The 15,056-nt window shown below is 30.7% G+C and overlaps 2 protein-coding genes and 1 pseudogene across 2 annotated transcripts; all 3 read right to left on the bottom strand.

The window, feature by feature from the left end:
* Nucleotides 1–170: 170 nt before the first annotated feature.
* Nucleotides 171–743, bottom strand: LOC111691473 (inosine triphosphate pyrophosphatase-like). Its single transcript, XM_023454375.1, has one exon. It carries the CDS (start codon nt 735–737, stop codon nt 171–173), a length of 567 nt encoding a protein of 188 aa, XP_023310143.1. The 5' UTR covers nt 738–743.
* Nucleotides 744–2,812: 2,069 nt separating this feature from the next.
* LOC108917075 lies at nt 2,813–3,389 on the bottom strand (annotated as a pseudogene).
* Nucleotides 3,390–7,250: 3,861 nt separating this feature from the next.
* LOC108917045 (inosine triphosphate pyrophosphatase-like) lies at nt 7,251–8,568 on the bottom strand. Its single transcript, XM_023454365.1, has 3 exons — nt 8,397–8,568; nt 7,613–7,771; nt 7,251–7,498 (listed from the first exon to the last, which is right to left on the bottom strand). The coding sequence occupies exons 1-3, from the start codon at nt 8,566–8,568 to the stop codon at nt 7,251–7,253; spliced, it is 579 nt and encodes a 192-aa protein (XP_023310133.1).
* Between the last annotated feature and the right edge of the window lie 6,488 nt (nt 8,569–15,056).

Genomic DNA, 15,056 nt, shown 5'->3' with positions numbered 1-15,056 from the left:
AAAAAAATCTTTACTTTTAATTTTCAGTATATAATTTTCAGTTGAACTAGAAAGAAATACCATAACATTTTAGTTATGTCCTTATATTGTACAATAAATAACATAGTATAGTGTCTTATATAATAATTTATACTTATAAGTTACTATACAAACTTTCATTGCATTTACAATTATCTTCTTTGCAAAAAATAATTTCTGAGTAGGTCCAATGCTTTGTACCTGTGTGAAATTTTATTTTTCTCTGCATTAGGCATCTGGGCATATGTAACATCATATCCAGCAGGTTCGAAACATGGATCCCATCCAAAATTTCTGGGTCCTCTGGGATTCACAATCCGTCCATCCGTATTGCCTTGAAATAAAATCACTTCGTCGTTTTCACCTCCTGGATGATAGGCAAACGTACAAACAGCTTGAGCTGATTTGTCGTCAAACCCTGCCAATAGTGTAGGTAATCCTTCTGGTCCTAATTTGTCAAAAAACCACTTGATGTAAGGTCCTGGTAAGCCCTTGAGGGCATTAAAGCATAATGCTGTGTCCTCTATAATTACTGGTCCCTGTACATGTCTGTAGGCTTCCTTAGCTTTTAATATCGTTATTTCGTCTATTTCACCTTGTAACTCGGGTAGATCCAGTTCCTTGCTGATAAGTTGTTTTGGGAAGTCTGCGCCTAATATTTGTATGACTTCTTCTAATTTCTTGGGATTGCCCGTTACAAATGTGATCGGTTTCGACATTTCTTTTACGTTTTGTCGCCCGCTCGACACGAAGTACACACACAAAAACAGAACATGTAACACTTGGAAAACTGGATCAAATATGAATTTTATTACTTGGTGACCTAGTTTATATAAGAAGCGTTTTTACCTGGACAATTATATTAAAGATTAACCCCTAATTTAAATCCGCTTAAATATTAATATAGTTACTATTACTTGGTAGTACGGTTTAATTAAGGATCGTTTTTACCTGGAAGGGTATGTTAAACATTATACCATAATTTTAATTCCCTCATATATTTATAATCCCCATATAATTGTTATTTCAGCAGATTTTAATAAACAGGTAAAATATTTTACATATTTTGTACCAAAACACATGATAAATGTAGCCAAATAATAAAATGTAAAATTAAATTATCAATTATATAATAAAAATTATCATTACTTACATTTATTATTATTTTTGTTATTTATCACAAAAGTTAGCCCATAAAGCAAAGCATTTTCTGAAATTTCATGTATTGTGTAGGCAATATTTATTATTTCGCTTAGAAATTTCCTTCCGTGTAATGAATATCATGTAGGTACATATTGCAAATTTTCTCTGATTCAGAAATATTTCATATCTAATGTAATTTTGTCGTAATAGTTTATTCCAATTCTCTTCTGTAAATTTACCTATACTTTTTACAGTGTACATGTTGAGTATGATGACTCCCTACTATTTCGGACATGTTATTAGTATATTTTTAAAAGGTTATTTTTAAAATATTATCTTTAAAAATCAAACAAGTATGTCAAAAAAATTGTAGGGTTGTCGATAAAGTACTGTACATGATACTTGACGTACATATCTGTAAAGGAACTAAATCGTCATAAACAACTAACAAATATTTTTTAGTTAAGTTGAGTCTCTTTCAATATTTTGGTTTTTTTTTTGTGGAAATATGCTTCTTTAATTTACCTCACGTGTCAAACTCGATCAAATTAAATATCTTCAATTACTTTATGAGCTCTAAATGTTCAGTGTGCAGTTCATTGAATATTTCGTGTTACTGTTGAATTGATAAAGCTTATATGTCCTCACAATAATCAGTCAGTATCTTCTGAAAATTTTACTATAATTTTGCCCTTGGCCTTTTTAAATTTTGTTTTCCAAATATTTGACAGTGTCAAATCTAAAATTATTATTCGTTTAAGCAAATTTTGCATAGTATGAATTAATTTGCATTATTTTTATCAAGATCGCATTGCGTAGAAGGAGAGATAAGAAGTTACTGTCGTTCTATATCTGCGATACAGCTCTGAGAACATTATATTTAATTGTAATTTTTATACATACGTATTTTCATTTTTATTGTGATAAATTCAATTTCCATTAACATCCAATAACCTTAGTCCCTAAAACAAAGCACGTTCTGAAATTGCCTATATTGTGGAGGCAATATTTATCATTCTTCTTCCATGTTTATAATAAATGTCATGTACATTGCAAATTTTCTCTGATTTAGAAATATTTAATATTTAATACAATTTTGTCCTACCAATTTATTCCAATTTCCTTCTACAAATTTAATTACACTTTTACAGTGTACATGTTGAATATAGTATATAATTTACACATAACCACTGTTGCCGAATTTAGGCTTCCCCATACTTTGTTCTGGCTAAGCCACTACTTAAAATATATCCGAAGTAAAAAAGTTCTAGATTGAAGTGTTAAATTTTTTATATGTGTAGAAACGAATTTGATCTCGTCGAAATTATACCAATAATGAGTTATGCAAGAAAACTACTATAATATATTTAGTTTATAACCTTGCATACAATTATACTGATACAGCAAATCTTAATGGTTCACTTCTTCACTTTACGTTAAGTGATTTGTGAAATTATTTTTCACCTTACTTTAAAAAATCCTACTTCTATTTTCATTAGGAATATAATTTTTCAGTTATACTAGGAAGAAAACCGCACAATTTTACTCATGTTTGTATATTGTACAATAAACAAAATAGTACAGTGTCTTATACAATAATTTAAGCTTATAAATATATATTACCATCCAAAATTTTAATTACTTCTAAAAATCAATTGCTTTGCAAAAAATAATTACTAAGTAGGTCCAAGGCTTTGTAGCTATGTGAAATTTTATTCTTCTGTGCATTGGGCATCTCTGCGTAAGTAACATCATATCCAGCAGGCTGGAAGCATGGATCTCATCCAAAATTTCTGGGTCCTTTAGGGTTCACAATCCGTCCGTCCTCCGTCCGTGTCGGCTTGGAATAAAATCACTTCGTCATTTTCACCTCCTGGGTGATAGGCAAACGTACAAACGGCTTGAGCTGATTTATCGTCAAACCCTGCCAATAGTGTAGGTAAACCTTCTGGTCCCAATTTGTCAAAAAACCACTTGATGTAAGGTCCTGGTAAGCCCTTGAGGGCATTAAAGCATAAAGTCGTGTCTTCTATAATGATTGGTCTCTGTACATGGCTGTAGGCTTCCTTAGCTTTTAATATCGTTATTTCGTCTATTTCAACTTGTAACTCGGATAGATCCAATTCTTTACTGATAAGTTTTGGGAAGTCTGCGCCTGATATTTGTACGACTTCTTCTAATTTCTTGGGATTGTCCGTTACTAATGTGATCGGTTTCGACATTTCTTTTACGTTTTTATCACACGTTCGAAACGAAGTACACTCACATAAACAAAACATGTAGCACTTGGAAAATTGGATCAAATATGAATTTTATTACTTAGGGACTTGGTTTATATAAGAATCGTTTTTACCCGAGCAGTTATATTAAAGATTAACCCCTAATTTAAATCCAATTAAATATTAATATAATTACTATTACTTGGTAATACGGTTTAATTAAGGATCGTTTTTACCTGGAAGGGTATGTTAAACATTATACCATAATTTTAATTCCCTCGTATATTCATAATCCCCATATAATTGTTATTTCAGCAGATTTTAATAAGCAGATAAAATGTTTTACATTTTTTGTACCAAAATACAGATGATAAGAGCAACCAAATGATAAAATGTAAAAATAAATTAGCGTTGTTAGAATAAAAATTACTACTAGGTACCTATTTATGTTTATTATTATTTTTGTTATTTATCACAAAACCCTCTAAAGCAAAGCATTTTCTGAAATCCCCTTTACAAATTTTATGTACCTATTGTAAATTTTCTTTGATTTAGAAATATTTCATATTTCCTACTGTAATTTTGTCGTAATAGTTTATCCCAATTTCCTTCTGTAAAATTACCCTAAATTTTTTACAGTGTACATGTTCAGTAAGGGTGACTGTTATTGCATAAAAACAATCGATTGTGTAATATATGCGAAGACTTCAAGGACACATACCTATTTACAATTAATGGAATAATCCTTCTCCTGAGCATATAATACAATTTTTCTACTTAAGTGTGTTTTTAAACCGGAAATGCTAATAAGAAGGATGATGTTGTTCGATGTAATTTCCTCTGGATAAGGCGATCTGAACCAATAAGATAAATCTGAAATCTTAACAAATAATAGAAGAAATCTTACCTCCATCATCTTCTTAGTCAACGGTTTGACTACGTACCTGACCTTCATTATCAAAAAATTGTCGACCGATGCTTCCATAATTAATGGACCTTCTTTTTCTGTACCTAAATACGTTGGATTTTTTAGCTTTATGTCCAACTGCTATCTTCTTAATGAATTTATTAGTCTAGGATATTTCATCATCACAGCCAAATTGGTTTTCAGCAAGAAGTAGTAGCACCAAAGTGAAGAAGTTTCTTTGGTATTAAAATTGTGAGTGAAATAAGTGATTACAGTATTTATTTTAATACTTAGAGCTTTTTTGCGACACACCATTGCGTGAAATATTGTTGTGTTCCTTTTCATATCTCAGCCAGACCTTTCCGGCAGTCAATCTTCTACTGTTGCTTCTCTGATTTGGTGGAATTCATTTTTTATTATTTACAGTAACATATGCAAACAATTTGTCCACCTTAACCATGCCGTATTGTTTATGGCACCGACAGGAGCAACGAGGAAATTGTAACATCTAGCAAAGGTTGGAGCGTCGCCTGCTAAATCATTACATCCGTACTTACATAGCCGACGTGATCTAGCTGGTTATGGTTGGACATCTTAGGATGGTTTTATTATTGTTAATGTCGGAGAAATAGTTGTTTCAAATCCAAAATTACAGGCAATATCAAAGGGCTACAATGGCGTAATGTTTTTAAAAGGTGCTATAGACGGTGTTTGATTAAGGCCGGCCACCGGCTGTATTGGTCCTACAAATTCGGGGAAAAAAATTCTTATAATAAAAGTGGTCATAAAAATGTCATTAAAAATATTTTCATTTTCCGCAAATCTATTCAAGAGGGCGCAACTGATCAAAAAATGTTTAAAATTTACTTTAAATGAAAAAATGCCTTAAACGTGGATATATTTTTTCATCAGTTTTAATCGATAGTCCATTTCCTAAAACTTTTCCTAGTGACATTTCTTATTTTCTCGATAAATAAAAGGGTGGGATGATTTTTTTTATTATATTGAAAAAAATGCTGTATTTTCGGATCGCTTTAATGGATTTTTTTGCAATTAGGTTTGTTTAAACTACAATACCGTAGAGATTTAATAAATGTTTTAGTGATGGCAAAAACTTGGTTAATAAAGGTACAAAATGGCGATATGTTGAAACTTAACCCATTTCTTAATATTTCTTGGAAATTTTAAATAGGACGATATTCTTTTTTCTAAGTCATTATAATCAACATTTGTTAAAATAAAACTGGTCAAAACCGCATCTCGATATTTCAAACCGTTTAGGAAATATTTACATGTTCGTATTGTACCAAACGAAAGAGAATAAATTTTCATTCATTTTCATCGTGTCATTTCGAAACAAACGTATATTTATTTGCTGTTTCCGTAATTACATATTATTTTACAAAAACCGGCCCCTCTTCTCACTTTATCCAGATTTATTAAGAATTCAATTTTTTTTATCAATTGAATTAATTAAAATAGAGTTAATTATTCAATTCGAATTTAATTAGGTAATTAATGTAATCATTTGTTTCTTATTTTGATTTTCATGATCACCGTTCCCCACCTTTGAGAATGAAAATTTTAATTAGAATTCAATTCGAATTGAATAATTAAGTCGATTTTAATTAGATTGATAAAAAATCATATTTTTCGCCTAAGCAACAATTGATGCATTGGTTGCATATGCTAAAGGTTGAGAGTTTCACACCCACCGAGAGAACACTTTTTTTTAATTTTCTATTCGTTATATCATAACATTGTATTGACAAAAACGCCAAAATATCTGTATGATAAAATAGTATTTAGGCATAATGTACAAATAAGATATAATATGAAGCTTCATAAACACGCAATATCTATTTTTATTTGTTTTATGTTTAAAAGATCTTTTAGTTATTATATCTACAAAATTTATAATTTAATTCCAGACAATATTAAACATGTGGACAAACTACCTTTCAAGAAACATCTAAAAAATTAATATTGTAAGGTGAATTTAAAAGTACTAACTTCTAAATAAGCTGATTTAGTGTATTTAACCTATTTAATTTAATCTATTATTAGCAAATATTGTTTACTTAAGTAAATAAATTTAATTACAAAATAAATTTAACCCTCGAGAAAGAGAGGGTACCAATGGCTAAGTATAAGAGTGGAAGCTTACATTCTTAATGCAGGTGACTAAACTTCGCCATTTAACAATAATTCATCTAGGTAATAAATTTTATAATTGTTAAAATTACACTGATGCATAAAAATAAATGATGATAAATTAATAAGCATGCGAATATAAAATTACTATTTATTTAAGAAAACATCCATGTTATGAATTATGTAATTTGCACTATTTTTAGAAAGATCGCATATCGTAGAAGAAGTAATATGAACTTACTGTCATTCTATATCTGTGGTATATAGCCTCAAGAGGTGTTGCTGAGAGTATTGAATTTAATTATAATTAAATTTATACATCTCTATTTTTATTTTTATTGTGACCAAAGTTTTTCCAATTCACGTTAAGAAATCTCTGATTTTTTAATTTTCAATAATTCCAGTTCAACAAGAAAGAAAACATGAAATGTTGTATTTATTTTGTTTAATATATAATAAACAAAATATCAAAATATCTTACATATTAATGTATACTTATATATTTTATTATACAATTCAAAAATTGTCAGACGTCCACTAATATTTGTAAAAAATACCAATGTCATGCAAGAAAACTACTGTTATTTCTTTAATTTATATTCTTGCCTATATGGTAAAAATATTTTTCACGTTACGTTAAAAAAAATCTTTACTTTTAATTTTCAGTATATAATTTTCAGTTGAACTAGAAAGAAATACCATAACATTTTAGTTATGTCTTTATATTGTACAATAAATAACATAGTATAGTGTCTTATATAATAATTTATACTTATAAGTTACTATACAAACTTTCATTGCATTTACAATTATCTTCTCTGCAAAAAATAATTTCTGAGTAGGTCCAATGCTTTGTACCTGTGTGAAATTTTATTTTTCTCTGCATTAGGCATCTGGGCATATGTAACATCATATCCAGCAGGTTCGAAACATGGATCCCATCCAAAATTTCTGGGTCCTCTGGGATTCACAATCCGTCCATCCGTATTGCCTTGGAATAAAATCACTTCGTCGTTTTCACCTCCTGGATGATAGGCAAACGTACAAACAGCTTGAGCTGATTTATCGTCAAACCCTGCCAATAGTGTAGGTTTCACAATCCGTACATCCGTATTGCCTTGGAATAAAATCACTTCGTCGTTTTCACCTCCTGGGTGCTAAGCAAACGTACAAACAGCTTGAGCTGATTTATCGTCAAACGCTGCCAATAGTGTAGGTAATCCTTCTGGTCCTAATTTGTCAAAAAACCACTTGGTGTAAGGTCCTGGTAAGCCCTTGAGGGCATTAAAGCATAATGCTGTGTCCTCTATAATTACTGGTCCCTGTACATGTCTGTAGGCTTCCTTAGTTTTTAATATCGTTATTTCGTGAATTTCACCTTGTAATTCAGGTAGATCCAGTTCTTTGTTGATTAGTTTTGGGAAGTCTACGCCTAATATTTGTACGACTTCTTCTAATTTTTTGGGATTGCCCGTTACAAATGTGATCGGTGTCGACATTTCTTTAATGTTTTTGTCTCCCGCTCGAAAGAAGTACACACACAAAAACAGAACATGTAACACTTGGAAAACTGGGTCAAACATGAATTTTATTACTTGGGAACTTGTTTTATATTAGAATCGTTTTTACCTGAGCAAATATATTAAAGATTAACCCCTAATTTTAATTAAATATTAATATAATTACCATTATTTTGTAACACAGTTAATTAAATATCGTTAATTAAAGATCGTTTTTACCTGGAAGGTTGTATTAAACATTACACCATAATTTTAATTCCTTCATATATGTATAATCCCCATATAATCGTTATTTCAGCAGATTTCAATAAGCAGGTAAAATATTTTACATATTTTGTACCAAAACACATGATAAATGCAGCCAAATGATAAAATGTAATATTAAATTAGCAATTATAGACTGAGAATAGTGTATTTAATTGTAATTTTNTACATGTCTGTAGGCTTCCTTAGCTTTTAATATCGTTATTTCGTCTATTTCACCTTGTAACTCGGGTAGATCCAGTTCCTTGCTGATAAGTTGTTTTGGGAAGTCTGCGCCTAATATTTGTACGACTTCTTCTAATTTCTTGGGATTGCCCGTTACAAATGTGATCGGTTTCGACATTTCTTTTACGTTTTGTCACTTGCTCGATACGAAGTACATATACATAAACAAAACATGTAACAGTTGGGAAACTGAATTAGATATGATTTTTATTATTTAGGGACCTGGTTTATATAAGAATCGTTTTTACCTGAACGATGATATTAAAGATTAACCTAGCCCCTAATTTTAATCCGATTAAATATTAACATGATTTCTATTACTTAGTAATACGCTTTAATTAAGGATTTTACCTGGAGGGCTGGATTAATAAATAATTAGAGCATAATTTTAAATCCCATAGGAATTTATAATCCAGATGTAATTTTTATTTCAGATAAGCAATTTTATAAGCAAGTAAAATATTTTACATTCTCTGTACCAAAATACAGATGACAGAATCAACCAAATGATAAAATGTAAAATTAAAATAGTATTAACAGAATAAAAGTAATCATTATTTACCTTTATTGTTATTTGTGATATTTATCACAAAACTCACAGTGTGCATATTGAGTTTAAGTGACTCCCTACTATTTTGGACTTATTCTACAGAAAGAGACGCACAAGTTGAAACTTGTAGTGTTCATCCTTTTAGAGCCATCAAGTTTCCCGCTTCAAGTATTACACGCCCTTAATCCACCACTTATCCTTAGTTCTTGAAATTCAGCTGGATGTGCTTCCTCTTGCCCTTGTTAGAGCCCACCGAATTATTATGCCTGTCCATTATTTACTCTGCCATCGATTTTTACGAGCGACTGCCTTACGCTGGGATGATATTGAGAAATTCATAAAAGGTGAAACACCAAAAGGACCTCGTTGCCCTATTTCGCGACGAGGTAGAAGTTTCTCTTTTATTAGCGAAACGTACTTAACATCACCATACGACGAACATCAAATATTAATGGTTAAGGCCCGATTGCACTAACACTACTTAAATATTAAGCCGTGCTTAAGTTGCAAATTAATTCTTTACAGCTTTCACTTATGTTTTAAATACACTGTAAAAGAACTAAGTATATTTTCACTAAAATCAACACATTTTTTTGTTAAAACAAGTCGAAACGCAGTTGTGTGAAATAATAATACTATTCGCTGACTAATGTTCACTCAGCTATTTATTAACTAAATAAGTCTCATGTGAATAACATTGAATAATTTTTTTTATACACAACACAACATTGGGTATCTTACTAATATATTGCGTTGGGGTTTTCGCTATATGTTCAATTTAAACCAATAATGAATAAATAATATTTCAAATTCTATATATTTTTAATTACTTTAACTAGTACTATAGTATTATAATCAACGCAACATAGAGATATTTAGTCATATTTTATTGATTACTGTTATGTAATACTTTGCATAAAAAAAACAGTGAAGAACATTTTCTTCTTACGTCTAAACTGGTAATATCAAACCTTGTCAGCAACGTATTGTATTGAGCATCAAATTCTGGATAATTTCCAACTTCTTTAAAATACAAAAATTTTAAAAACTTACTCTGAATTCTTTCAATATTGATTTTATAACACTGAAAATATGGATTCCAAATGATGCAACCATATCCTAATTTAGACCTGACAAACGAATAATATAATGTGTTTAAAGTTTTAATGTTGCTAAAGTTTCTACAGTTTCTTACGAATACGATTTTGCTGCATCATTTATTTTAGTAAATATGTGTTCCCGAAAAGATAAACTATAATCAAAAAGTACACCAAGGTCCTTAACGGTTTCATAGCGAAAAAGTGTAATGTCAGTGGTAACATATTCAAAAGTAGATAATAGGTAGTCTCTTCTTGGTGTAAGAAACAATTTTACATTTGGGTATATTAAGACGCAATTTATTATTTGAACACCAAGTTTGCAAATTGGTTAAAGTATTATTTATTATTTAAATGTAATTTATTACGTATATATTTTCAACGCGAGTTATTCAAATTCAGAATAAAGAAATACTGTAACATTAGGTTTCCACTGATGACATATTTCTGGTAATATTTGAGTAGCCAATTGGTCCCTTATCAAGTAATTTGTGGTTTGTGGTTTGATGCACACTCAAGTTAGTGAAGAGAATGAGATGAGGGCACCCTAGTTGAGTGAAGCAGAAGTTTGATATGAGTGAAAGGTTAGTATAGATTTAGGGAAGTCTCTGAGTTTGGCCCTTATAAGATTAATAAATAAAATAACATAGCGTTGCTATGGTAACGCTTTTTTATTTTATTTATTTAGCCGATAGCAAACCACGATTTTTGCGTTCGTAAATGGGCTTTTTTATACTCACTCATATACAGGCTGTTACAAATTAGTAGGTCAACCCGTTAACCACATATTCTTTGGACTAAAATAATGTAACTTTTCATTTCGAAGCCCCGTTTTCAAAATACAGGGTGTCAAAATTAAAATTTAAAAATTGATTTTTATTGATAACTCCGGCGATTGTAGAGATATTTATTTGAAATTTAGCACATATATTGATTTTAAGTCGGCACACTTTTTGTGTAATTTTGGTTTAAAACATCAAAGCGCGAACGGAGGGGAGGGGAGTTACTGTACCCATAAAACCCATTGTTTTTTTTAGTACGCCTATGCTTTGCGAATATTTTTTTAGATAAAGCGGCATTTTATTCGCTCTTGTAAGATTTTTATTTAGGGCCTCGTTTACGGGATATTGTAACTTTTTTGGATACGCAACATCAATTTAGCTGACGTTAGACTTTATTTTTTGGGGCTATATGAAAGATTTGAGTCGTCTTATTTGTTTCAATGTACTGAATAAATTGGAAATGATCATCATCATGATCAGCGATATTTAATTTGAGCTAAATCTAACATATTTAAAAAAGTTGCAAATCTCGTACAGCAAACCCCAAAATATGTATTTTCAGTCTAATGTGTTCTTTGCCTCATACAATTCGTTTATTTAACTGTTGTTTAGTTAGTAATGGTGCCATTTAAAATAAATTTTTCATGAAATTCCAAAAAATGTATGTCTAACGTCAACTAAATTGATGTCGCGTATCTAAAAAGTTAGAATATCTTGTAAACGAGGCCCCAAATAAAAATCTTACAAGAGTGAAACATATCTAAACAAAATATTCGAAAAGCATAGGCGTACTCAAAAAAAAAATAGGGGGTCCATGGATACTGCAAGCCCCCTCCCTTCCGTTCGCGCTTTGATATTTTAAGCCAAAATTTCACAAAAAGTGTGCCGACTTAAGATCAAAATATGTGCTAAATTTCGAGATCATATCATATAAAGATGGCGTTTAAATGAAAAAATTATAACATACTTTTTATAGAATATTCTCATTCTTTGAATATTTTAATTTTTTTTCAAAAGACTTTGTTTCAATTTACTCATCCGTCGTATAGCCCTCCATTTTGTCTAACCACAACGTATTTACTACAACATGTGACCCTCTACAATGCTACCAACGCTCCGCAATGAAAATGGCGCACAATTCAAAACCTGTGTTACATTTTTGACTCCCTCTATTAAACAAATATACTGTAATATAATTTAATGTGTGTATGTGTGTTGATTTTAATTTTTATTTTATATTGTACAAACTTTAATATGCCTGTACTCAATAAACAATTTTAGTTGGGCGCCTTTGTTTTAATTTTTCTGTGTTTTATGTAGTGTAAATGTGCTTTTGGTGTGTAAATTGTAATCTTTATTTTTCTGTGTGTATGTGAATTTGTTTGTTGTTAGTGTGTGTTTTCTTAGTGTAGATTGTATTTTTAATTAAGCTGTAAAATGTTCCATACAAACCTCTACTATCTTTTATGTCTTACCTTCTACTTTCTTATCCCTGACCAGCTATTGGTATATACTTGTTATGCACTTTGGAATGAATAGAGTTTGAAATTCAATAAAGTGTTTATTCAAAAATTTGTTATACTTATGACTATACTTTATACTTTATACACTCAAATTAGGTATACATTTTTATATGTATTACGTTTTCCACAACAAAGAATATTTAATAACAAAATTTGCCTTTTTTCGGCTCAGCTTACAAACAATATAAGGAATAATTATAAATAAAAATTAACTATTAACTAACTTTATTTGATCTATGTAATACCGAGTACGTTTCCTTATATTATTTATTGCCTATCAGACAGGGGCATCCCTTATATCTACACAGGAACGAAAATGATTCAAACTAAAGTAAAATGGCTATTCATTTGACAGATTTTGTCAGAACTCGTGAAAATAGTGAAATATTTAAGATTACAAGTGAATGGATTATGCTTATTTCTGTACAGGAAAATTATGTGGTTTGTTATTTATACTTTGCAAAGATTTGATGCGAGAGAAAGCATGATTTCTTGGTGATAGCTAGCAATATTATAGTGCACTGTGTTTTAGGTACCTGGTACGTTGTAAAAGGTAAGTTTTCTTTGCTGGAAACTACGTAGAGGCCTTGCAGACTATTTATAGGGCCACTGGAAACTGCTTTGTAACTACTTTATACTGCTGGTGGCGGAAAATATTCATGAGATGACAAAATAACTTTCTCCGGACTCTAGCAAACTGTGGGTTTAACTGGTGAGTGTTTATTTTTTTTGGACTGTTTTTTCTTGCATTTTTCGGGAGCTGCCTCTCCACGCTGTACATCTTGCAAAACCCAAGCCGTAACCAATCAATAATTTTTTTGTTTTTTTTATCCTTCCTGAATCTTCTGTCCCTAGCTTTGCTTAAGGTCCATACATATAATTTTTCAGTCTTTGGATGTCTATTTCAATGACTTTTTTACAACACTACTTATAACTGTACTTGAGAATAAAATTAAAAGATTATTATTTTTATACTATGTAATATCATTAATCATTACTAGTTTTACATCCAGAATATCCATATTAACAATTTTAAACAAATTTGGTGTTGCTATAATAATTATTAAAATTTCTATACGACTTTAAGTTAGGTCAGGCAATATTTTCATATGAGTTTCCACATGAACATTTCAAATTCGTTACAATACATTAACTTAGATATACATATGTAAATGTTAGGTATGCTATTTTATTCATGCATTGTGCACATAAAATTTCGTTCCAGTTCCAAAATATTTAGAGATGTAACACTTCATTTATTTATGTAGTTTTCTCTTAAACTTCAGTACCATCTATTTCAAAAACTTCAAGGGCAAATGTTTGTATAACAGAATATATTCAATGTTGGACAAGGAAACCCTCCTCCATTCTCAACAAGTTGGAGTGTCGTTATACCTCGTGGGTATGTGCAATGTGCTACAAAAACTGAATTACTAAAGAGAAATCCTACGTTTACATGTTCGAAAAAGGTACAAAACACTAATTAAAGCCTTTGTTTCATTTGCAGGGGCAGAAGTTGTGTACACGTGAGCCCAAGTCACGAGGTAGGGCTCGTGATTTCTTCTTTATAGGGGCGCATCGTTGTGTAACCAAAAGGTTGCGTTTCTCCATCAACTGGGTATAGATTAATTTGTAACGAGGTTTACGTAATGTCAGATATAAAAACACCTTTTGGAAAATTACGGGAAACCGAATAATGTTACCTGCTCACGTAATTTCCTTCACATTTATTAAATAAAATATGCTTGTTATTAATGGCTAATAAATTTAAAGGTAACTCGTTATTTATCTAAAAAAAAGAACATTATTAAAAAACACCATGTTTTCCTTTTAATGAATAAATTTTATTCGAGTAAATAGATCATCAAATGTCATTATTTTGTTGGTAGAGAGATTTGTCAGTGATTTGTTGTCGCGACTGTTTCATTTATTTTTGCACGCACGGTAATTTGACACCTGTAATTTGTTGAGACGTTTGTAAGGGACGTTTAAAAAATAGGCGGTCAGTAAGTGATTACTTACCGATCAGGATGCGGTAACTAATCTAATAAACATTGAATTTTAATAGTTATTTACACCACAAAGGAGATAAATATTATTTATCAGTCGAGGACGATTTTGCGCCCGAGCGGAGCGAGGGTTGGCAAAGTTGGTTGGTGAGTCCGAGACTGGAAAACTGCTGCGTGGTGTATAACATTTTATCTGCTGCTTTATGGTTCATGAAATAAAGATTAGGTTTTATTTTTTGACATTTGTTAATGAATTCATTTTGACATTATTCGAAATCTTGCAAAGTCTCTTTGGTTGTTTGGATTTTGTCGTTTCTAAGGTGTTTATAAACAAAGCTACATAAAAGTTGCAATTTTGCTGGTTTTGACTTATTATTTCTAAATGAGTGATTTTTAAATAGAAAGTGCAGCAAATGCTGCCTGCGAATTTTTAATGCCCGAGAAGTCGAAAGTACGCTACGGACGAGCATATAGAAATTTCAAAGAATGGTGCCAGAACAAAAATACTGGTGTTTCTGAAATGTCACTGCCAGCATATTTCATGGAGAATGAACATCCTGAAACATACACAGGCTATTCATTCCGAAGAACATAGGCAACGTTACTGGCTAATACCTACAGGAGTGAATGTATTAGCAATCAGAA

This window comes from Anoplophora glabripennis, unplaced genomic scaffold, assembly GCF_000390285.2.
Source record: "Anoplophora glabripennis isolate ALB-LARVAE unplaced genomic scaffold, Agla_2.0 scaffold69, whole genome shotgun sequence".
Classification (NCBI taxonomy): Eukaryota; Metazoa; Arthropoda; class Insecta; order Coleoptera; family Cerambycidae; genus Anoplophora; species Anoplophora glabripennis.
The sequence above is the reverse complement of the archived record's forward strand: the minus strand, read 5'-3'. Positions and strand labels throughout refer to the sequence as shown.